This window comes from Lactuca saligna, chromosome 7, assembly GCF_052625555.1.
Source record: "Lactuca saligna cultivar CGN05327 chromosome 7, ASM5262555v1, whole genome shotgun sequence".
In the NCBI taxonomy this organism is placed as follows: Eukaryota; Viridiplantae; Streptophyta; class Magnoliopsida; order Asterales; family Asteraceae; genus Lactuca; species Lactuca saligna.
In genome coordinates, this window is record NC_136423.1 from 148,274,887 (window position 1) to 148,299,328 (window position 24,442).

A 24,442-nucleotide genomic window follows, 5' to 3' on the forward strand; every position below is an offset into this window, starting at 1 on the left:
ATCCGTTATCATAAAAAAGTATAAAACACTTTGAACCAAACTCGCAACAAAATCAAAATATTGGATAACTGATGCAAGTCCAAACTTTTTTGACCCAAGCATTTTATTTTTGACATACCACACAAACCATTCTTGAAATTTTATCTTAAGTTTATTAAAATTCGAACAAAAAAAAAGGTTTAACAATTTAAGTTGCTGTTGTCTGAGGTTGAAAATCAGGAAGTCAAACTAGGGATGAGCAAAATGACCGAACCAGCCGGAACCGGCCCGAACCGGACCCGGCTCGGGAACCAACTTCGGCCAAAATCAATAACCGAACCGGCCCGACGGTTCTACCGGTTCCCGGTTCCTACCGGTTCTTGTCATGTCTTCAAATGTTGGAACCGGTCCTTGAAAAATAACATCATATGGTTCCGATTTTTGCCGGTTCCCGGTTCCAAAAATCCACAAAAATAATATCACGGTCCCGACCCGACCGGTTCCATCGGGTTCCGGTTCCGGTACCGGTTCCGACCGGTTCCCCGGTCTTATTGTGTAGTACACATGATAGGAGATTAAGAGTTATCCAACAATTCACACTTGTTATTAAATTCACGATCAAATCAAAAGGATATAAAGTTAACTTTTCTTCCGAAAATATGCATCATGTGAAAGTTTTGGACTAAACATGTACACTAGCAATGGATCGTCTATAAAATCTATGGTTTCTTGTTTATGTTATTAGTTGAAACTTGTAAACTAGTTATCAAAGTTTAAAGATCAATGGTGGTTTCTACTCAAGAGATTGCAACAAGCGTATCTAAACCATGGCTTGACCTTAGAGGCAAGATTGTGATGGTTACCGGTGCATCCTCTGGTATTGGCCGGGAGTTGTGTATCGACTTAGCCAAAGCTGGTTGCAAGATCATTGCTGCTGCACGTCGAACTAACAAACTCAAGGCTCTATGCCATGAAATTAACAACATGGAAATCTCTAATATTCATGCAAACGAAGGTGAAGCCATTATGCATGATGTCTTAGCGGTGGCACTTGAGCTTGATATCAGTGCCAAAGGTCCTGGCATCGAAGCCGTTGTGCAAAAGGCTTGGGCGGCTTTTGGCTGCATCCATGCTTTGATCAACAATGCCGGTTTTAGAGGTAACTTCAAATTCTTTTTATTCTTTTCTCTTTGTGTCGGGTTAAATTTTTGTATATCTCTTCGTAATTTATGTTTAAGCAAGACTAATTTTTGATCCCACGGGCAATGATAGTCGTCCTTTTATCAAATATCAATGGTGATTATTGAAGAGTTTAGATTTAGATACAAAAGTTTTTTTATTTGAAACGGAGTTTGAATACAAAATTTAGTTTGAAATATTAAGTTATAAAGAAAGTTTGAGTTTTCGTTTGCAATTTATATGGAGTTATAAATTCTTTATATAAACGTATCTATTATTGAATAGCTAAATATGTGGTAAAATTTGGCATTATCCTTGATGAGTTTGAAAACGTTGAATCTAATCTAAATATATAAAATTATTTATAAGTCGATCCTCCCTAATCCCTATATATCATCTATTAGTAATTAGTAATAAAGTTTCCATAAAAAAAAACTTTTTTCGTTCTTTTGATTCTTTCGACGACATGTACATACCATATACAATTGGAAAATACATGCCCTTGTGTTAATCAATGTTTGGCATATATTTATCATAAAATAACGATTTGGTTCATTTTATATTTAATCTAATCTTATAACAACTAAGGACAAACTTAAATTGTTTGATGTATATATTTACAAAAACTTACAATAACTTTAAAAGTAAACGTATCACCATAATAAATATATAGGAAGATGTTAAATCACTTAAAAGTCTCAAATTCATCAAAGTAAAATACCATCATATATTTACTTATATTAGAATATTGTAAACGAAATATAAAAAAAAAAAAAAATTGAAAGATATTAAATACTAGGTATAAGACCCATGTATTACATGTGTTAATTAAAAAAACTAAATATAAATGTTTAAATATTTAAGAACTTTGAATTCATAAGAAAATAAGAAAAATAATGAATTATTAAAATTAATTTTTTTATTTTTTAAATTTAAATAAATAAACAAAATAAATTAATAAGCTTTAATTTTGTTATTTTGAAATAAAAAGGTAAGTCCATTAATGAAACTGATAATCATTTATTACTACATTTATTGTAATTATTACACTAAAGTTTTATGTGGAATTTGTTAAAATAGAAAAACCATAAAATGATATGTGGAAAAGAAATTAACTCAAAATAACCACAAATTGACATTTGACAAATTGAATGAAAGTGATATGTGGCAAAAAAAACGTTCATTTATTAGAATAGATCTAAGTATTTATGCATATAATAAAACATTTGTACTATAGATATTACTAGTAATTGAGTATGTGTTTTATGGCAAGTTTTTACGTGTTTTTGTTGCGTATTCGGAAAGTAGATGAGGGAATATATCATTTTATAAAATAAAGGAGTTGCAAGTTACGGATTATACTAAGTTGAAGAAGAAATATGAATGAGTGAAAGTGATATTTTAGAAAGTTGAAGGTGGAGGAGATGAATGTGGTATTTTAAAAAGTAAAAGAATAGAAAATAGTCTTTTAACAAAAAGAAGGGTTGCAAGTAACGGATTATACAAAGTTAAGGGATTAAAGTTGCACTTTACGCATTGACATACTTATACATTTGCATTAACAATTGTAGTGTTAGCTATATTGATTTTTACTGTTGAGATGATGAAAATAACATTCTAGAAAAGAGAGTGGTGGAAAATGCATTTTACAAAGTAGGGGGGGGGGGGGGGGGGGAGGAGAGAGAAATCGTATTTATATATACTACGGGATAAGCATGAAAGTTCAAAAAACGAAGGGGTAAAAGTGATATTTTACAAAGTTGAAGGTGAAGTTGTGAAAGTAATTTTTTTTAAAGTAAAAGGATGAAAAATATCAGTTTAGAAAATAAAGACGTTGAAAGTGATAGGTTATACAAAATTGAGGAATTAGAGTTGCACTTTAAGCATTGATATGTTTGTATATTTTGCATTACCACTTGTACTATTAAGAGGATGGGAGACGCACAAAAGTTTAGAAAATGAAATTGTGAAAGTAACATTTTACAAAGTTGAAGATGAAGGGGGTGAAAATAATATTTTAAAAGATAAAATGATGGAAAATATCATTTTACAAAATAAAGGGGTTGCTAGTGACATGTTATATGATATAAGGTTTATGAGTGACAGATTATACAAAGTTGAGAGTTAAATTTGAAATGTATGTATTAAACACTTGTACATTATGCATAAAGTCATATACTTTTACCAAGTATATGTAACTCACATAAAATAATTTGATTTTTGTGTATATTTATAATGTATTTTCTAACAAAATAGCAAAATTATCTTTCTGTGTTCAATTATATCAAAATAAATCCATAGTTAATTTTTAATGTCTCATATATCATATACAACTGACAAACATATGCTCTTAGTGTTAACAATGTTTGACCTATATTTATCACTAGACGTATTTCTGCGTGTTGCATAATAAAACAAATATATAGTTTAAATATGTTGAAATTTATAATTTTATCTATGGGGTTTGGTCATTTTTTTTATATAGGCCTATTAAAATTGAAACCTACGACCCTAGAATATTGTAACCGATTCTGGAACATGCTATGTCGGTTTTTATATTCCAAAACTGCTCCTAAAATTATAGGTATTGGGTTTCTAATTTTTTATTACGAATAAATTGATTGATTTATGAAAAAATAATTAACCATATAAATTTTTGATAACATAAATACAATGAATTATTGGAAAAGTTAAAATTATAAATAAAAGATGTTTATAATTGATGTTAAAAGATTTTGTCATTGATTCAAACTATACTAATAATAATTATAAAACTCAAAATGAGTTTTAACCCTCATGTGTTATTAGAAAACATAAGTTATAAAATAATTAAACGATTCGTATTTTATGAGAGTCTCGTGCCATTGTGCTTTTCATTAGCATAACATAAAATTAGATGTGCAAATTGCAATGGCTAAATCTTATTTCACTTTTAATTACCTTACAGTTAAATCATAAATGTCTCATTTAAAAAGATCATGAATGATTAAATGATTTGTAATAAAATAATAGCATGCAATGATATATCAATAACTCAAATTTACCATTTTTATGGAATATATAACAAAATCAATTTTAATAAGTTTTATCAACTACATAATTGTCATCTACAGAACCATTTCCATGTAAGCAATTGTGAATATCCAACACAACATGAAGACCTATAAAATTAAACGCCGACATCCACTCCATTACATCATTCTAAAAATTACACCCAATGAATCTTTTTAAAAATCTAGTTTTACAATTTGAAGTTGAATGAATATTAACATGCATCATCTTGCAAACTTCATTATAATTCATACGACTTGGACTATTGGGTTAAGACTTTAGACGGTTAGTTGTATAACTTCCTTTTGGGACCCCTTTTGAATATTATTATATCTTTCATGAAAAGAAAATGCAAAACTTTAAAATAAATTGAACTACCAAAATTTTAAAATCAAGAAGCATGAAACACGCTAGTTGTATTCATTCTTGTTTTGTATTGTTGTGAAGTGGTATTATTGCTTGTGTGAATCTAGAGGCAATGATTAGAGCATCTTCATATATAATATTTTTCATTTCAATCAAAATCATAATTATATAGTATAAATTTGGATAATAAGAAAGAATAAAATGAAGCAATGTTTCTTACCATAAACTTCCATATTTCCTTCTCATCGTCATCTTCCTCTTTATTATTATTTATGCTCTCTATCTCTTCCTCTTTATTATTATTTATACTCTCTAACGACAATTTTTTTGTATGGAGTTTCAAATTTACCTCTCAACCACTCACATAACTCTTTAAACCATTCTAATAAAAATCTACCATTGTGAGCTATATATATTAATGTTAATCAATTGGTATCATAAGAACCATTAAGTATCAGAAGTTAAAAAAAAAAAAACTATTGAGTGGTAGTTGTTAATTAGATACTAATAAAAAGTTATGTAGGTTTAAATAGATATTACAGAATCATTATTATAAAGAAATATGAAAAAACATGAAAGTTTCAAATGATTGCTGTTATAGAAAAAATATCTCCTTTATAAATATAGTATGATAAAATAAAATATATTGTTCATCTGAAACTTTAATCTAATCTTATAATAACGATGAAAAAACTTGCATCGTTTAACTAATATATATACAAAAACATTCAATTTAAAAAGATAAATTTCATATCACTTAAAAATCTCAAATTTACCTAACTAAAATGATATCATATATTTATTTACATTATAATTTTGTAAATAAAGTTTAAGAAAAAAAGCAATTTAAAATACATAAAATATATATGTATTTATTCGTATAATAAAGCATTTGTACAATCACATATAGCTTTTGATAATATATATATATTAGGGATGAGCATATGGACCGGGGAACCGGCCGGAACCGGTACCGGAACCGGAACCGGCATCGGAACCGGAACCCGATGGAACCGGTCGGGCCGGGACCGGAACATTATTTTTGTGGATTTTTGGAACCGGGAACCGGTAGGAACCGGAACCGATATAACCGGAACCGGCAAAAACCGGTAGAACCGGCAAAAACCGGAACCGTATGATGCTATTTTTCAAGGATCGGTTCCAACATTTGAAGACACGACAAGAACCGGTAGGAACCGGGAACCGGTGGAACCGGAACCGGTAGAACCGCCGGGCCGGTTCGGTTTTTAATTTTGGCCGAAGCCGGTTCCCGGTTCCGGTCCGGTTCGGGCCGGTTCCGACCGGTTCGGTTCTTTTGCTCATCCCTAATATATATATATATATATATATATATATATATATATATATATATATATATATATATATATATATATATATATATATATATATATATATATGGGTTTAGGTCATTTTTGATCACTTAACTTTTGATTTTTTTCTCATTTGATCACTTAATTATTTTTAAGTTTTAAAAGGTTATCAAACTTTTGATTTTGTACTCATTTAGTCAATTAAGTTTTGATTTAGTCACATTTAGTCACCCAACTTTTAGAATTGTGCTCATTTAGTCACCTAACTTTTAAAATATTGCTCATTTAGTCATTAAACTTTTAAAAAATTTAAGAGTTTAATGACTAAATGAACACAATTTTAAAAGTTTGGTGACTAATTGTGAGCAAAACAAAAGTTAAGTGACTAAATGAGCACAAAGCCAAAAGTTTGATAACTTTTTAAAACTTAAAAAGAGTTAACTGACCAAATGAGCACAAAATCAAAAGTTAAGTGACCAAAAATAACCTAAACAATATATATATATATATATATATATATATATATATATATATATATATATATATATATATATATATGGGGTAGTTCACATGAAAATACTAAATAATAATCATTTTATTTATGGAATATATAAAATTAATCGTGTAAGGAAAAAACTATGAAAATGAAAAAAAAAAATCGAATATGTTTCCCATTTTAAGGGATATTTAATTGTTTTATTTTTTAAAGTGAAATGTATTGAGAATTCAAATTTATTAACAGTGCAGATTGATATGCTTGATTGAGATTCTTAATTGATGTCTTACTTATTATTTTATAAAGAATATATTATGTACTAAAAAACCTATGAACACTACATATTCATATTAGAATATCAAAAACATTATATTAATTGTCGCATTGTTATACAAATCCAATGTGAATACACAAACAAACAAATTTTATTAAAATTTCCCTTAACAATACAACTTTATCAAATACAATTTAAACTAACAAATACAATGAAAATTCATTGTTTTCATGAATCGTGTTTGCAAATTTGACATAATTCATATTAGAATATCACTTTTTTTACAAAAAGTTAACATCAAACTTTAGCTATGAACATACGAATAAAATACCAAATAATTTTGAATAATTATATAAATCGTAACATATTCAAATATAAATTGTATTATGACAATAATAATGATATAATTATTCTTCATAGAATATTCGATATAAGAGTTATTCAGATATGAATATAAGCATATATCGATGTGAATGATATCATCTTCCATTAAGAATATTTAAAAAATGGCACAAACAATATTCATGATGTAATATTATCATTATCATAAAAAAGACATAATTAATATCCATTTAAGAATATATTTTCTTTCATGATGAAATACATAAATAACAAAACCATAATCAAACTAATATCCATATAATAATTATATATAACTTTTAATATATGGCTACTAATAAAAACTAATAAAAACTAGGGTTAATGTCATAAAAACTCTCAAGTTTACAGGATTTTATCGGTTTTGCCCAAAGTTGAATTTTATGTTCGTTTTTACCGTAACATTTTCAAAAAAATGTTCGGTTTTACCCTGTTACCGGTAATAACAGGTTTTGCAGGTTAGCATTATATTAAAATCGCAAAATAAAAAAAAAACCCTTAAGTTTACCTTTTTTTGCGTTTTTACCCTTAAGTTTATAACTTTTACACTTTTACCCTAAGTATTTTTTTTCATAATATACATATTCATGTAGATAAATCGTATTTATATACGAAAAAATGTTTAATTAAATATTGTATTTAAATTTTTTTAATGTTATATATATACATATATATATATATATATATATGTTTGTTTGTGTGTGTGTGTGTGTTTGCAAGGTTATACCATTTAAAAATATAAATAATATTTTTAGAATTATGAATACGTGTTTTATAGATATAGTTTTTAGAAGTATAAATACATATTTTTACATTATTATATATAAATATGTATATATACTTCTAAAAATATATTTATACTTAAAAAAACATATATCAAAATACATATTTACACTTCTAACATTATATGTATATACTTATATAAACATGTTTATGATTCAACAAGTTTTTTATTGACATGTATATTTTTAAATGCATAAAAAGATGTACTTGTAATTCTAAAAACATATTAATTTGCGTTTTTTTTTACATCTTAAATGGTTTATCAAAGAAAAAACCCATACACATATATATATATATATATATATATATATATATATATATATATATATATATATATATATATATATATATATATATATATATATATATGAAGAAATAACATTAAAAAAATGTAAATACAATACTTAATTAAAAAATTTTTGTATATAAATATAAATTTTCTGCATGAATACATATAATATGAAAAAAAAAAATACAAAGGGTAAAAGTGTAAAAAAAAATATAAACTTAAGGGTAACAACGTAAAAAACTATAAAGTTAAGGGTTTTTTGTGAAGCTAATATAATGGTAACCTGTTATCACCGGTAAAAGGGTAAAATCGAACATTTTTTTGAAAATATTAGAGTAAAAACGGACATAAAATTCAACTTTGGGCAAAACCGACAAAACCCTGAAAACTTGAGGGTTTTTATAACATTAGCCCTAAAAACTACTCTTCACGAAAGAATTAGAAAGAAAGGTGTCTAACATGATTGTTTACTAAAAAAATTATTAACTTTTTAATGAGGCGGATTTATAACTAAAGTGAATTTGTAACCCATTAGACGAACTCATATTGCATGGTTAACACTTTTAAAATCAATATTTAACTTTCATGTAACGTCCCAATAATAAAACCCAAAATTTTCATTTTAAATTAAAAAAACTAGTATTCCATAAGCATCATCATAAGAATCCAGATACGACAAATGTGTTAATCATTACATTATATCAGAGTAAGTTAAGAAAATTAGGAACGAGATGGTGTGTGCTCTACAATCATCCCGAGCTCTTCCTTTTTAAAACAAAAGTATCTGAAACATAAACTGAAAATCATAAGCACAAAGCTTAGTGAGTTCCCCAACATACTACATACCAATCATACAAATGGGCCCAGCCCTGGGGTTCATTCCAACCCGAAAAGCAAGTATGGTCCCTGCCATGGGGTATATTTCAACCCGAACTTATCACAGTGGGCCTCGCCCTGGTGTATATTTCAACTCGAACATATCACAATGGGCCCTGCCCTAGGGTATATTTCAACCCGTCATGCTATATTGGGCCCCACCTTAGGGTGTGTTTCAACCCGATCACAACATGTATTACACATCAACTAACAAACCACATATTTAGATAATAGGTGGACCTTGGTTCCTTCGACCCGTAATACCGGGAAGAGACTACCTCACACTGTTGAATCACACTGATAACTTCCTGACCGCTGATCCGACAAATCCCCGAGCTATCAAATATCAAATAACATCCAATTAACAATTGGATTCCAATCCATAACCATCATACCATAACTAGGGCAAATGACCAATTTACCCTTTACCTAGTTTGGACCAAAACTTAAGCCCAAACCTAATAATCCAAAAGGCACAAATACCAAATAATCATGCAAGGCCCAAACACGGCCCAATTTTCCAAATTGGGCCTAAACCCTTCTATGGGCCTTAATCCAAGGTTCAACAACATTCTTAGCCTAAAAAACTTAAATTCTGATGGCCCAACAAGGCCCTAAACATCTAAGCCCAAACTATGTCCCAAACCGAAGACCAAAAGATCTAAGGCCCACTCTACTGAGTACACGGGGCATACTCAGCTCGTACGCGTATCATACTTGCCTTAGGGCTTATACGCTAAGTGCACCCTAGCATAGGGGTATCATTTGGATCGGATCGAACCGAACCAGACCGGATCGATTTCGGAGAATATTGTGGACCGTGGACCGGACCGGATGAGACTTACTGGGTCCAGGTCCAGGCCCGGGTTTTCCAGTTCTTGGACCAATACAACTTTATATGCATACGGTACAACTTGTTAAAACTTGTTTTTGAGTTTGATACAACTCGTTAAAATGAGTACTTTGTTGGGCTTGATACGTTACAACTCATTAAAATGAATACTTTTTGGGTTGGTTGTGGTAGAACTTAGAAAAACGAATACGTTTTCGTTTATTGTGCCCTTTGGACCAGTCAAACTTTGATTATTTATACTTTATACCATTTGTTTGAAGGATTTTAACTCATTGAAGATAACACCAAAAACAACAAAATTATAATCTAAATCATCTGCAAACTTTAAATTACACGTTGGAAAAAAGTGCATGTCAATCCGACTTATAACAAATGGGATATACTTGTTTAAAAAATTTCACATAATACAAAAGTTTAAATTTCTTGCTGAAAAGCTGAAATATTTCAACTTTGATATCTCATCTTTGAAGGATTGTAACTCACCGAATATAACACGAAAAAAACACAAAATTATAGTCTAAAATCATCTAAAAAATCTAATTACACGTTGAAAACAACTGCATGTCAATCCTACTTAAAACAAATGAGATATCCTTGTTTAAAGAATTTCATAGAATACAAAAAGTTTAAATTTTTTGCTGAAAAACTAAAATATTTCATCTTTGGTATCTCAACTTTGAAGCATTGTAACTCATCGAATATAATACCAAAAACAATGAAATTATAATCTAAAATAATCTACAAACTCTAAATTATATGTTAGAAAAAACCGTATGTTAATCCGACTTAAAACGAATGAGATATGCATGTTTAAATAATTTCACAGAATACAAAAGTTTAAATTTCTTGCTGAAAAGCTGAAATATTTCAGCTTTGATATGTCATCTTTGAATGATTGTAATCCAATGAATATAACACAAAAAACAACAAAATTATAGTCTAAAATGATCTACAAAATCTAAATTACATGTTGGAAAAAATGACATGTCAATCCGACATAAAACGAATGAGATATGCTTGTTTAAAGAATTTTACAAAATACATTTTTTTAAAAATAAGCTGATCCAAAACCAGGTTTCACCCGGAATCGGCCGGACCGGACCAGTTTTGCTGAAATCCTAAAATCGAGAGCCGGCTTGGGGATCCCAAAAAACAGTCCAGTACGGTCCAGTTCACCAGTACGGTCCGGTCCGGTCCACACGTCCAACGCTAGCAGGGCTCTCCAAACCCGAAAATGAACGAATCCTTTCCCAGCCTAGAACAATCCCCTGCAGAATATCCACATCTACTCAACTTGGAATCTGAACTATCGAAGTGGTCTGGTTCCCTGACAGACTGCCCACATTGAACTGTTACTAATTCCATTCAACTTATCTCCCAAATTGTCTACTCAACTTCTGATTATCTGAGGTTCCCACTAGAAACAACATCACAGATCGTACGTTGCTGCCAACAACCTTACACTTAACTAAAGGGATTTGATATTCCTTCGAGAGAGGCTCATCCTGATGATAACAATTCCATGAACATAATGAGCAACGTGAGACGAACCGAGAGATGAACCATCCAGGGCTGAACAAACATACTGCTTCCTTTAACTACCAACCCGACGTACTGTTGTTGAAATTCTGAAGCCCCATTCTTGCTCGACCCCCACGCAGATAGAACTAATCTAATTCACAATCATAAGAGCCTGATATCCCATCAAATCTGAGACCGTCCTTTAACCTGAACCCTTCAACTGATACCCTTGGCATACATATTATTTAATTCTCATCCCACCAAAATGAAGACCTTGCACACCAACACCCGCGATTCCCAATGCGAGTTCTTGCCAAGAACCAACTCGATACCTAACTCAGAACCCAACATCCAAGGATCTACTCTTGCATCCCACCTGAAACCTCCTGATTCACGACAACCCATCACTAAACCGGGATATAAAGGTTCCCAAACCATCGTTGAGATTACCTGTCTCGCACTTGGTCTAGCCACCAGGTTCCCAAGGGTCCAAAAGACAAAGATATCCTTGCCAAAGCATCCTTTTGTGCCACTCACTGACCATACAATCCTAAAACCAAGATCCAAAACCTTGACCCAACAGTATCTACCAGATCCCATCTGTATTGCCATATACACACGAGCCTCGCCTATAGGTCCCACCCAACTAGATCTAGATAGGCCCGAGTCTGCCTCGGACCTCAATGGTCCTCAACATAAAACAAAGAAATGCCCCTTGAAAATCCTGTCCATCGTGCCCAAGGTATGAATTGATCTCCCTTTACACTTATGACCACCTCAAATGATAGGTTACCTCAAACTGATGAATGCTACGATCCCTTCGCAGTCTTGCCATACTACTAACCAACCATGGTCTTACCACATTCAAATAATCTCAAGCCCAATATCCTAAGTCAAACATGTATCCTAATGAATTTCCAATCAGGTGTTCGGGTCATGCTTCGAACCCTAAAGTGTCCATCATACAAGAACAGAAAACGAGGCTCTAACACAACCCTCAACCTGGATCCATCCACAAGCTTGCTATTCAAATGGCGTCGACCAGATGTTGGGAGTTTCCTGAACTCCCAATTCACATAACTTCAATCCCAGCAACTAAGGTCGTCTCTCCTCCTGACTGGGATGTGAAACTTACCCTAGTTTCACACCCGATCCAATTAGATTGATACTCCCCCATTTGGACTCATCGAAGCTCTCCTAACCCACGAGACTTTATGGGTTCCCAACCTATCTATCTTCATATACATGAACCCACTATGACCTGCGCTTACAAATACTAGCGTTCCACTACTAGTCAAACCCGATATTGCCCAAATCCTTAAATTAAAATAGATACTTTCCAAGATCCCAACAACCCGATAACCCCAAATGATTCCTATGGTACCATAGCATATCCTTAAGTTCTTATACTGGTGACTAAAAACCATAAACCTTACTCTGAACTGGCGAATCTTCTCCCCAACTTTCATCCTCAAATAATCATTGAATTCTAACCATCTATTACCCATGCGAATATGAAATTCCCCTGACACCTCCACTGACTAAACAACTCATGCAACTATCACCACCATCTTCTTGATACCGCTCCTTTCGTAGCAATGGTAGTGATTGAACCCAAAGGTTCTTCCATGTAAAACTGTCGATAATACTAGAACACTTGCTAACACGACTGAACTCTGACTTCATTGTAGAACTAACCAGCTAATTTGATCATAAACTCTTTAATCAATACCCTTGAATTGATTTCGACAAAGACCCGAAACAACAACCAAACATGTTGAAACCCTCTCAGCAACATGCAACCCACTAAAGATTCATGGCATGTAGAAAAACATATAACAATTCTTGATGATATAACCCCAATAATAGTAGAGAACTAACCCAGAGATAATGTTAACCCAAAATAGAACAAAATCCTAAGGCAATATAAATTCTGATAATAACTAAGAAGAAAGCAAAAGATAACATACTCGCAATATCGCCTAAAGAAACCCTGACCCTCTCTTCTTGTCGAAGTACCTGCGATGGAACCTGAACTGTCCCAACTGCTAAGTGGGCCAATTCGCCCTGATATGACCCGACTGATGACAACGATGGCACAATTCTACTTCCAGTGTGCATTCATGGAGGAAATGCCCTTTCGTCCGCACCTGTCGCTCTTAGATTTGCTACACACATCCTCGTGTACCCCTATATCCTTCATGCAACCACCACGACCTCTCGAGTCTCTAACTCTAGCTATGGCAACATCCAACTGATCTGATCGCCGAGCTAGACTATGAGTCCGCCTGCTCTTCCCCAGTTTCCTATCTGAACCAATCTTCTGATCTTGGGTTACCCTGACCCTCCCATCAACCGCCTGGACAGCCAAGATCTGATCCTCGAATTTGGTGACCAACCTAACAGCGACACACCTAAAGATGTTGGGTAACTCCTCGCGTAAGGCTAGTGAAACCTCCACGACGATCCAATCATGGAATCTAACGTCCTGAAAACGTGGCGCATGACCTACTTTCGATCCTAAATGATGAGAACTAGCAATATAATCCTCCTTCCCGAAGGAAATTTAGGATCTAAAAGCCTTGGGTTCCAAATGAGCCCCTAGTTGCCCTGATACAATCTCATCCCGAAAGCCCCTGAGATGACCATCCAATAGCTCTAAAATGCCTTCCTTGACCGAACCAAAGATCACAGGAGTCCATTTTAGCATACCGCGGGTAATCTCTGACGAGATGAACTCCCGCATGTGCTCATCAATTGGCTCAGTACCTGCACCTGAACTGGAACCAGAACCTGAACCCCCTTCTCGAGTGCTCAACACCATACTGAAAAACAACCAACAAAAGATCAGAACATACCCAAGAATCCTCATCCCTCAGGCTTCCTAGATTCTCCAAGACTCTCCTTGATTTGAGTATGGATCATGTGTTTTCAATACTACGGGTCCAATACTACCTTCCACACCTATCCATACTTTTCTCAAGAATCTCCTCGGACCCTCAAAGTCACCTTCTCAAATCCATACACCAAGCACTCGGAAACCAGCACAACAAAACCAACTGAATCAATCCCTAGGCTTTCCTAGGTTCCCGGCCTCACCTTGCCATCAGCTGCGGAAGAACTCCTCGTAATGTCTATTAGTTACTTCATGAACACAATCACATGCAACAAAGCTCAGATAATCTTTCGTGTAAAAGGCTCATCCCTACAATGGTTAGACTCAAACGAGAGCTTCGCAATAGGGTCAAATCTATCATTATGTGATTATTCAATCTTTATTACATGTGACTTAACATGTTCACTTAACAGCTAACTCACATCACTTAAGAGTCCCATAAAGCACAAATCAAGCAACATTTGAGCAGTAGCACTCCAACCCATAGAATGATCGAAGAGCATTCAAACTCACATGCCGCAACTCATGCTAGGAATCTCCACACTCACTGTTGGTTGCCTTATACATGCAAATTATACATAGTACAAGATCAAATAGACTATCGAATAAAAGACTCTACCCTAGGACCACAACCAAACGAAGAACATGAAATAAGGCCAAATCCATTATTCTAGGGCTATAATATCCTAACTGTATACAATTTTTAAAGAATACACTTAGCAATTACTTATACCAATATACATTCTTATTCCATCATAGCATCCAATGGTCCTAAGGATATAAAGCATCATATATCAAGCCAATCTATCATTGACTAATCAGCATTGGCATGCAAGTCTACCATCTCATACAATAGGCATACTTAGGCATCTCTCCTAGCATTCTATCATGCAAAAATTGAGTAGATCCTTAGCCCTAACTAGCATGCGATTCACAAATTCATATATCATATCATGTCAAATAACATGTATAGGTATTTTAGGAAAATTTACTTGAGCTCGGCTGATTGCATGCATCACACCCCTTTTATCCTTACAAAACTCTTTTTGATAGTTTCTTTCCTTTTTCAAAAATCTTTTTAAAACCCGTTTTCGTTTTAAGAAAATCATCAACTCCTTAGTTTGAGTTTAGTCACACTCGAGAGTGTGTCGAATCCTTAAACTAAGGCCCTGATACCAACTTGTAACGTCCCAATAATAAGACCCAAAATTTTCATTTTAAATTAAAAGAACTAGTATTCCATAAGCATCATCATAAGAATCCAGATAAGACAAATGTGTCAATCATTACATTATATCAAAGTAAGTTAAGAAAATGTGGAATGGGGTGGTGTGTGCTCTGCAATCATACCGAGCTCTTCCTTTTTAAAACAAAAGTACGTTAAACATAAAATGAAAACCGTAAGCACAAAGCTTAATGAGTTCCCTAACATACCACATACCAATCATACAAATGGGCCCAACCCTGGGGTTCATTCCAACCCGAAAAGCAAGTATGGGACCCGCCCTAGGCCCTCACTCTAGGGTATATTTCAACCTGAACATATCACAGTAGACCCCGCCCTGGGGTATATTTCAACCCGAACATGTCATAGTGGGCCCTACCATGGGGTATATTTCAACCCGTCATGCCATATTAGGCCCCGCCCTGGGGTGTGTTTCAACCCGATCACAACATGTATTACACATCAACTAGCATACTACATATCTAGATAATGGGCCGGCCTTGGTTCCTTCGACCCGTAATACCGGGAAGGGACTTACCTCAGACTGTTGAATCACACTGATAACTCCATGACTACTGATCCAAAAATCCCCGAGCTATCAATATCAAATAACATCCAATCAACAATTGGATTCCAATCCATAACCAACATACCATAATTAGGGTAAATGACCAATTTACCCATTACCTAGTTTGGACCAAAACTTAAGCCCAAACCTAACAATCCAAAAGGCCGAAATACCAAATAATCAAGCAAGGCCCAAACATGGCCCAATTTTCCAAATTGGGCCCAAACCCTCTAATCGGCCTTAATCCAAGGTTCAACAAAATTCTTAGCCCAAAACACTTAAATTCTGATGGCCCAACAAGGCCCTAAACATCTAAGCCCAAGCTATGGCCCAAACCAAAGACCAAAAGATCTTAGGCCCACTTTGCTAAGTACACAAGGCATACTCAGCTCGTACACACAACGTACTTGCCTTAGGGCTTGTACGCTAAGCGTACATGCTTGTACGCCCATTGTACCCTCGCATACAACTAACTTCCATATTAAGCTCTTATTCCACAAAAACTTTACTACACAACCTAGATCTGACTTCCTTAGACTGATTTATCTTGTAAATTTACAAATTTTGTGTTCATGCATTGCTAAATGAAGCTCTTAAGCCTAAAAAGACTTAATATGCGACTTAATGCATGCATGAGACCCAGCCCATAAAGTTGGCACCTTTATGCATAAAGAAATCCTAATAAGCTCATATCTAAAAGGATAAGTCTTGTAATCGTATTAACTCAACAACCAACCCAAAAAAGGATAAAAGACATAAAAAATCGAGCCATAAACAGATGTAAACATCTACAAGCCAAGGTAGGAACTTGATACCTCAAAAGTCTTTCAAAAAGGGTGATGATTCTAGATCTATAGGCTCCTCACTAAGCAAAGCACATTTAATCTTCGTTACTTCCTTCTTAACAGGAAAAATAACCACCAAAATCTTCTCAAGAGCTCAAGAACACCACAAAGAAGGCTTAAGGGTCGATTTAGGGTTTTAGGAGGTTTGGGGTTGGTAAAGAGGCCAGCCTAAAGACTTAAGGTGCTTAGAGAGGGTACAACACACTCAAAATTAAGGTTTCTTGCACTCCTCCTACGTCCAACGTACTCCTCGTACGCCCAGCGTACGAGGCCGAGGCTTCGCAATCATTCCATCTTGGTACGCTAAGCATACACCAGTGTACACCCCGCTTACTTCACTTCCCACTAGTACACACCAAATACTAGGGTTACCCTTAAACCCTAAAATACTCCATGGACCATAACTTCTTCATTATAAATCCAATTTCGACGATCCTTATATTCACGAAAAGGTAACGAGAAGCTCTACACTTTTATCAACTCATACATGCCTTAGGATTTCCCAAACAGAAATCCAATTTCCATAAAAGCTCGATCTGACACTTAACCAAAATACCCCATGGCTCCAAAACATAAACCAAACACTCGAATCATCTAAACTACGTCACCCACACCCAAATAGGAAACGATTTGAGAGAGGACATTACAATTTAAACACAATATTTTAGTGATTGTACATGCTAAACGTAAATGTAAAATGGATGCATTATCATTTATTTTATTTTGACGGAAATAGAGAAACCAAACTCCAAAAGGCATGGTATCATTTCTTAAATTTGGGCTAAAATTATGTGTAGGTTTATTTTATCTTGACGGAAACAAGAACATCAAATGGATGCTAGAATTTTTTCCCATAAAATTAGGGTTTGAATTTAAATTGGTTATTAATGACTATAACAAATACCTAAAATACCTTTTTATAAATATTTTTTTAAAAGATTAGTTAAATTAAACGATTGGCTAAGAAGTGTTCTCACGTTCCCACTTTATTTGATTTTTTATTTGAACCTACTTATTTGAAGATCATTGTGACATATAGGGGGGGGGGGGGGGGGGGTTTCTTCAAAGTTATGAAGTGATTTTGATTTTTGGTTTTGAAGGGGGTTTCAGGGTGGGTTTGGTTTCGGATTATCTTTGGATACAAAGTTCTACATGGATGATGACAAGGGCCCTCTTTATGACTTATGTGGGTTACTTACCTTGAATTTTGTACATACCTATAAATAGGCATGTTGTACATGGATGATGACAATGGCCCTCTTTATGACTTATGTGGGTTACTTACCTTGACTTTTGTACATACCTATAAATAGGCATGTTGTACTCCCCGTGTGTGTGTGTGTGACAAGATGTAGTTCTTATGTGAGTTGAGATGCTTTAGCCCAGGGTAGATAGAGTGTAATTTCTTTTTTGTAATTTCCTCGGAATAGTTTATTACAATATCATGTTAACCAAATCATATCGTGTCGATTGTGTTCTTATCATTTTCCCATGTCAAATTCAGGTTTAATGTCACAACACATTCTCACATTCCTAACATTTATTAATATAACTAATTGGACTTACTATATCTATATATATATATATGTGTGTGTGTGTGTGTGTATGTATGTATGTATTCTTTATTGTTTGTGTGAGACCAAAGTTTCAATAAAAATATTGACTATATATATATATATATATATATATATATATATATATATATATATATATATATATATATATATAAAGTGTAAGAAAGTGCACAATTTGCAAGTTTTTTAGTCAACCAACGAAATGAATCATTAGATGATACAAAATTACATGATTCATAAAACAATCTCAAAAAAAGCATTAATGATTCATTTTTTTTTTACTAAATCAAATTTTAATTCACTTTTCGGACGACTTTAGTGACTCATATAAAAAATGAAGCATCAATGTGCTTTTTTTGGAGTTGCTTTTGCAAATCATATTGTTTTTGTATTATCTAAAGATTCATTTTGTTGATTCGTTAAAATTCATACAAATGATGCACTTCTTACCATTCCTACCAAATATTTCGTTCTTACGGGATATATATATATATATAGTGTGTGTGTGTGTATGAAGAGCTTGTTCTATGGTTTTTATATGTACCGAGGGATAAAAATGGTAGAGAGAACAAACAAAATTATCTTCTGTTTAGAAACCACACACCAAGAAGCTTCATTTGAGAGCATAAAGAGATGAACCAAATCAGTGTTAATGTTAGGAACATGAAAGGAAGATGGAGGCTTTGGAGTAGTCATGATGTTAATAAAAGAAACTAATAAAAGAAGTTTAACTGACAGAAGGAGGAGATGGATTCAAGAACAAAAGGTTAAGACTTTATTAATTTTGTAAAAGAGGGTTGGGTGTGGTCTTATTAAAAGGAAAAGAACACCAGAAAAACATAAGGATATGGTGTGGTGTCTGGTTGATGGCTTGGTTTAGAGAAAGATAGATACAATAAGTAGAGAGATAGGTATATAAATCATATATCACTGTAGAGAAAAGTAATTTTCGACAAGGTGTTTAAGAGAGATGAAAGGATAGGAGGTGGATAGAGAAGGAACCTTCGACGATGGCTAAATAATGTCGCCGAAGGTTGTGGTCCATGACGCAGGGTTTAATGTAATGCTTTGATACGATGATAACAAATAAAATGTTCAAAATACTTTTTGTATGATTCTCATTGATCTCAAATGTATTTATAAAAGACAATACTTAAATATGAAAACTATACTAAACTAAGCCTAAATATGGAAAGTATATTCAAAATATTGTTTGTATATTTGTCATTGATCTCAAAGGTATTTATAGAGTACAATACTTAAATATGGAAACTACACTAAATGTAAATATTGAAAGTAAGATAATCTCTATTAGTATCTAAGACTATATAATATGATTATTATATAACGGTATTATATTTATATCTGTTTTTGTTTTAAGTTTAGATTTGTTGTATATGTCAATTCAGAACATTATATGAGGTTTAGATTTAGATCGCTTTCTTATTTGAATTATCTTGATGTATTAGATGCTTGTAATTCCCCATAAAGTAGTTATACCTTTATGTTTAATGTAACATAAATAAAATTCTAGGAACTTTGTCTCAATCTTCAATTACTTTTTATTTTATGTTGTAACATGTGTTTAGGACCGATAGATAGCGCAATGGATTTATCAGAAGAAGAGTGGGAAAAAACCTTTAGAACAAATCTTAAAGGATCATGGTTGGTGTCGAAGTATGTTTCTCGTCAGATGCTTGCTTTCAATCAAGGAGGATCAATAATCAACATGTCTTTTATTTCGGGTCTTAATCGTGTCCAGTTTCGTGGAAGTATCGCATATTCTTGTTCAAAATCAGCCTTGAATACCATGACACAAGTGATGTCCATGGAACTTGGGAACCACAAAATAAGGGTAAACTCAATATGTCCTGGCCTTTTTAAATCTGAGATTACAAAGGTGCTCTTTCAACAAAAAATGCTTAAGAATGTGGCCTCAAAGATCATAGCATTGAGAGAATTTGGCACTATCGACCCTGCTTTGACCTCGCTGGTTAGATATCTAATCCACGACTCATCGAACTACATCACTGGTAACATTTTTATTGTAGATGCAGGAACCACTTTACCAGGTGTACCGATTTATTCGTCACTTTGAACAAACTCATGTTTTGTAACGATATTCCAAAAAACATTTTTATAGGCTTGTTAATATGTCTAATCACAATAAATATGGAAATATATATTCTACTTATTATATGGACCAATATATATGCTACTTATTATTTGGAAATATGTTTAGAAGTTATATATATATATATATATATATATATATATATATATATATATAACGGTTGATTAGTGGTTAAAAGTTAATATCACAAATTAGTAAAATTCGTCAATGCTCAAAACAGAACCTAGGACCTCCGATCTAAAATAGAAATTTTCTACCAAGCATGTTAGTCTAATATGGTTTGTTAATTTTTGATTGCAATAAAGTGAAATTAATTTATACAAGTAATGTATTATGACTTCATTAAATTAATTTAGGATTTGATGCTATTATCATCTGTTTAAATTTTATTCAAACTAGTAAAGAGCCCGCGGCTATGCTGCTTTTAGAGTAATATGGGAAAGATCGGCAAACTTTGAAAGATATGTGTTGAAATTGTAAGTCACCACAAATAGAGGAGAAAGTCGACAACCCCTAAAATTAGATGTTAAAAGTGTACAACCAAAAGAATGGACACTGCTGGAGAAAATTCAAAAATGTTGTGGCAATAATGTTAAAGTTGTCAAAGTTGAGAAAATATGGTGCAAAACTCAAAAAGAGTTTTTTTTTTTTTATTTTTTTTATGTCAAAATGTAAAAGTTTTTAATACAATGACGAAAAGATCAAATTCATTAAAGATTTGTGGTAAAAACATCAAAAATGTAAAACGTCAAATTGTAAAAGTTTTTATTATAATGACGAAAAGTGTCAAATTCAATAAAGATTTGTGGCAAAAACATCAAAATGGTAAATTTTTTGACTGCAATGACTAAAAGTGTCAAACTCACTAAAGATTTGTGGCAAAAACCAAAAGGCAGAAAAACTTAATCAAAACGCAAAAATATAAAAGTTTTGAATTTAAGAGCGAAAAATGTCAAATGCACCAAAGATTTGTGGCAAAATCCTAAACCCCAAAAAGTTACTATTGCTAAGGTCCTTGTGATTTAATATATATATATATATATATATATATATATATATATATATATATATATATATATATATATATATATATATATATATATAATTCGATCAAAATTTTAATATAACAAATTTAAAGGACAAATATTTATCAATGTTTTGTGTTTTAGAATATCAAGTTTAGTCCTTAATTTCTTTTAATCTTATGGAAGGTCCATATGGTTTCAATTTCTAACGTGGTTGGTCCTCACCTATATAAAAAGACTTTTATATTATTTTTAATTATTTTTATTTTTTCTTTAATAAAAATTATTAAAAAATAAATAAAATAAATATATCCTAAGTAAAACGTTTATGTATTCCCCCTCACTCCACACTCTTCCTCCCATCTCTCCATCTACTACGTGACTAATGCTCTCTCTCATTTTCTTCTTTCTCTCTCCGGTGATATCAACAACATCCACTCACCTGTTTCAGAACAATAATGAAACTAACCACTACATCCTTTTCCCTGATGTCGTCGGACACCATCCTCTTCTTGATCATCCTCGTCGGCATCGCCTTAAACCTTAGGTCGTCAACATTCTGTCACCAATCATGTTGCTTTTGATCTTTCTCTCACCCTTCTACTCTCTTTCTCTTTCTCTCTCTCTCTCTCTCTCTCTCTCTCTCTCTCTTTCTCTCTCTCTCTCTCTCTCTCTCTCTCTCTCTCTCTCTCTCTCTCTCTCTCTCTCTCTCTCTCGCGCGCGCGCGCGTATTCTCCTACTAAAAACCACCATCACATACCCACCATTATTCATATTTTTTCTTCCCACAACCACCAACTGAAACCCTAGAAAACCACCATTGTTTTTGGCTTTCTAGACATTGACTTAATTTTGGATTCTAGTTCATTCCATTTTAATTTCATCATGTTCAGATTTGGTTTAGAATGGTTTGATTTTGATTTTATCCATGATTTTCTAGGGTTTTGATTTCATCTATGGTTTCTGTTTAAATACATATTCATCTATAGTTTTTGGGTTTAACTCATGGTTTTGAGAAATGATTACATAATTTTTGGGTTTCAGCAAGCCACCGTGGTGGTTGCCGGAGAAGTTTGCTAGAAGTAGATTTTTTCCTTGATTGAAATAAGGGTTATTCTGGGTTTAAATTAGTGAAGGATTTTTTTTATCAAATGTATGTTTGATGATTTCATAGGGTTGAATGTTTGGGTTGAAATTAAAGGTGTGTAGTGGTGGTGGTGACATAACTGATGCAAGTTGTTTGTGATGATGGTGTGTAGTGGTGGTAGTGACAGAATTGATGTAAGTGGTTATAGCCTGATGTGAGAGTCGCTGACTAGGATGAATCATTATGGTGGCGGTGGTAGCCAGATGTGAGAGTTATCGGCAAGGGGTGAGAGTGAGGGCTCTTATGAGTTTTATTGGAGAGAAGAGTAGGGTGAGGGTAGGCTTATTTTTTCAAAAACAAAAATTGAAAGTAGGTAAAAAATAAAAAATAAAAAAATAAAAAGGATTTAAGTCTTTTCATACAGGTAGGGGGCAACCACGATAAAAATTGAAACCACATGTATCTTCCATGAGACTAGGCACCTTCCATGAGACTGAAGAAAAGTTATGGACCAAACTTTGATAATTTGGAAAACTAAATGGACCATTTATGAAGATTTGTGAATTTAAAATAAACATAATTAATTGAAATTAAAAAAAATAATGTTATTATTTGAAATTTAGTTAAATTCATTCAAATTCACACAAGGATAGTGACAATATTGTTTAGCTTGAAATTTATGTTTTTTTATAATCAATGATCTTGACCGTATTGAGATTGTCAAAATTTTGGACATTTAGACTAGGGGTGAGCATTTGGACCGGCCCGGACCACCGGCTCTTGGACCGGACCGGTTATGGAGAATTTTGTGGACCATGGACCGGACCGGATGAGTCGTGTCCGTGTCCGTGTCCGTGTCCAGGTCCAGGTTTTCCGGTTTTTGGACCCGTTTGGATCGGTACAACTTTAATTGCTTAGAGTATAATAAGTAATCTACATTGATCTATAATATTATAACTTGCAAAATTAATATGTTTTCGTTTCACGCCTAATTAATCTACATTGATGTATAATATTATAACTTGCAATTTGCAAAAATTAATTTTTCAAATAAAAGCAACTAACATATAAATCAAGTTCACCAACAAAAGTTAAACAATTTTAAGACAAACATACAAAAGTATTACCGTAACAACAAAAATCATAGTTTAAACTTTAAAATCAATCAAACTAACAAATTTCATAAACTCATAATCTAATCTTCCATTGGCCTCTTCCCCATATCATTGTCATCCATATGTAACATATTTAAAGCTTCTGCAATCTCTACATAAACACAAATTAAAATGTTGTTAGTATTTAATAAAAAGGAATAATTGTATAAAAAAATAATAAAGATTGTAATTTTTTTTACCCAAAGCTATATCATCATCGTTCAAGATGTCATCAACATTGTCAACTATCGGATTTGTAAACCTTATCACCCAATCTTGGGTACATAACAAAGCTTCAACTATCAATGTCGATAAACTAGTTTGATACTCACTTACAACTCTACCACAAGTGCTAAACGCGGACTCGGAATTATAGTATATAAACTAATACTAAAAAGTTGAAATATTTCAGCTTTGATAGCTCTACATTGAAGGATTGTAACTCAATGAATATAATACCAAAATAAACAAAATTATATTCTAAATTCATCTACAAATTGTAAACTAAATGTTCGAAAAACCGTAGGTCAATCCGACTTAAAACGAATGAGTTATGGG

General features: G+C 32.9%; 1 protein-coding gene across 2 annotated transcripts; it reads left to right on the forward strand.

Moving 5' to 3' along the window:
- The first annotated feature begins 739 nt into the window (after positions 1–739).
- Positions 740–20,648, forward strand: LOC145005110 (uncharacterized). 2 transcript variants are annotated; one of them, XM_078964159.1, is made up of 2 exons: positions 740–1,138; positions 20,074–20,648. In XM_078964159.1, exons 1-2 carry the CDS (start codon positions 763–765, stop codon positions 20,580–20,582), a joined length of 885 nt encoding a protein of 294 aa, XP_078820285.1. In that variant the 5' UTR covers positions 740–762; the 3' UTR covers positions 20,583–20,648. The 2 variants fall into 2 exon arrangements, with proteins under 2 accessions (XP_078820285.1, XP_078820286.1); XM_078964160.1 differs by having other exon boundaries at positions 20,083–20,648.
- The last annotated feature ends 3,794 nt before the right edge of the window (positions 20,649–24,442 follow it).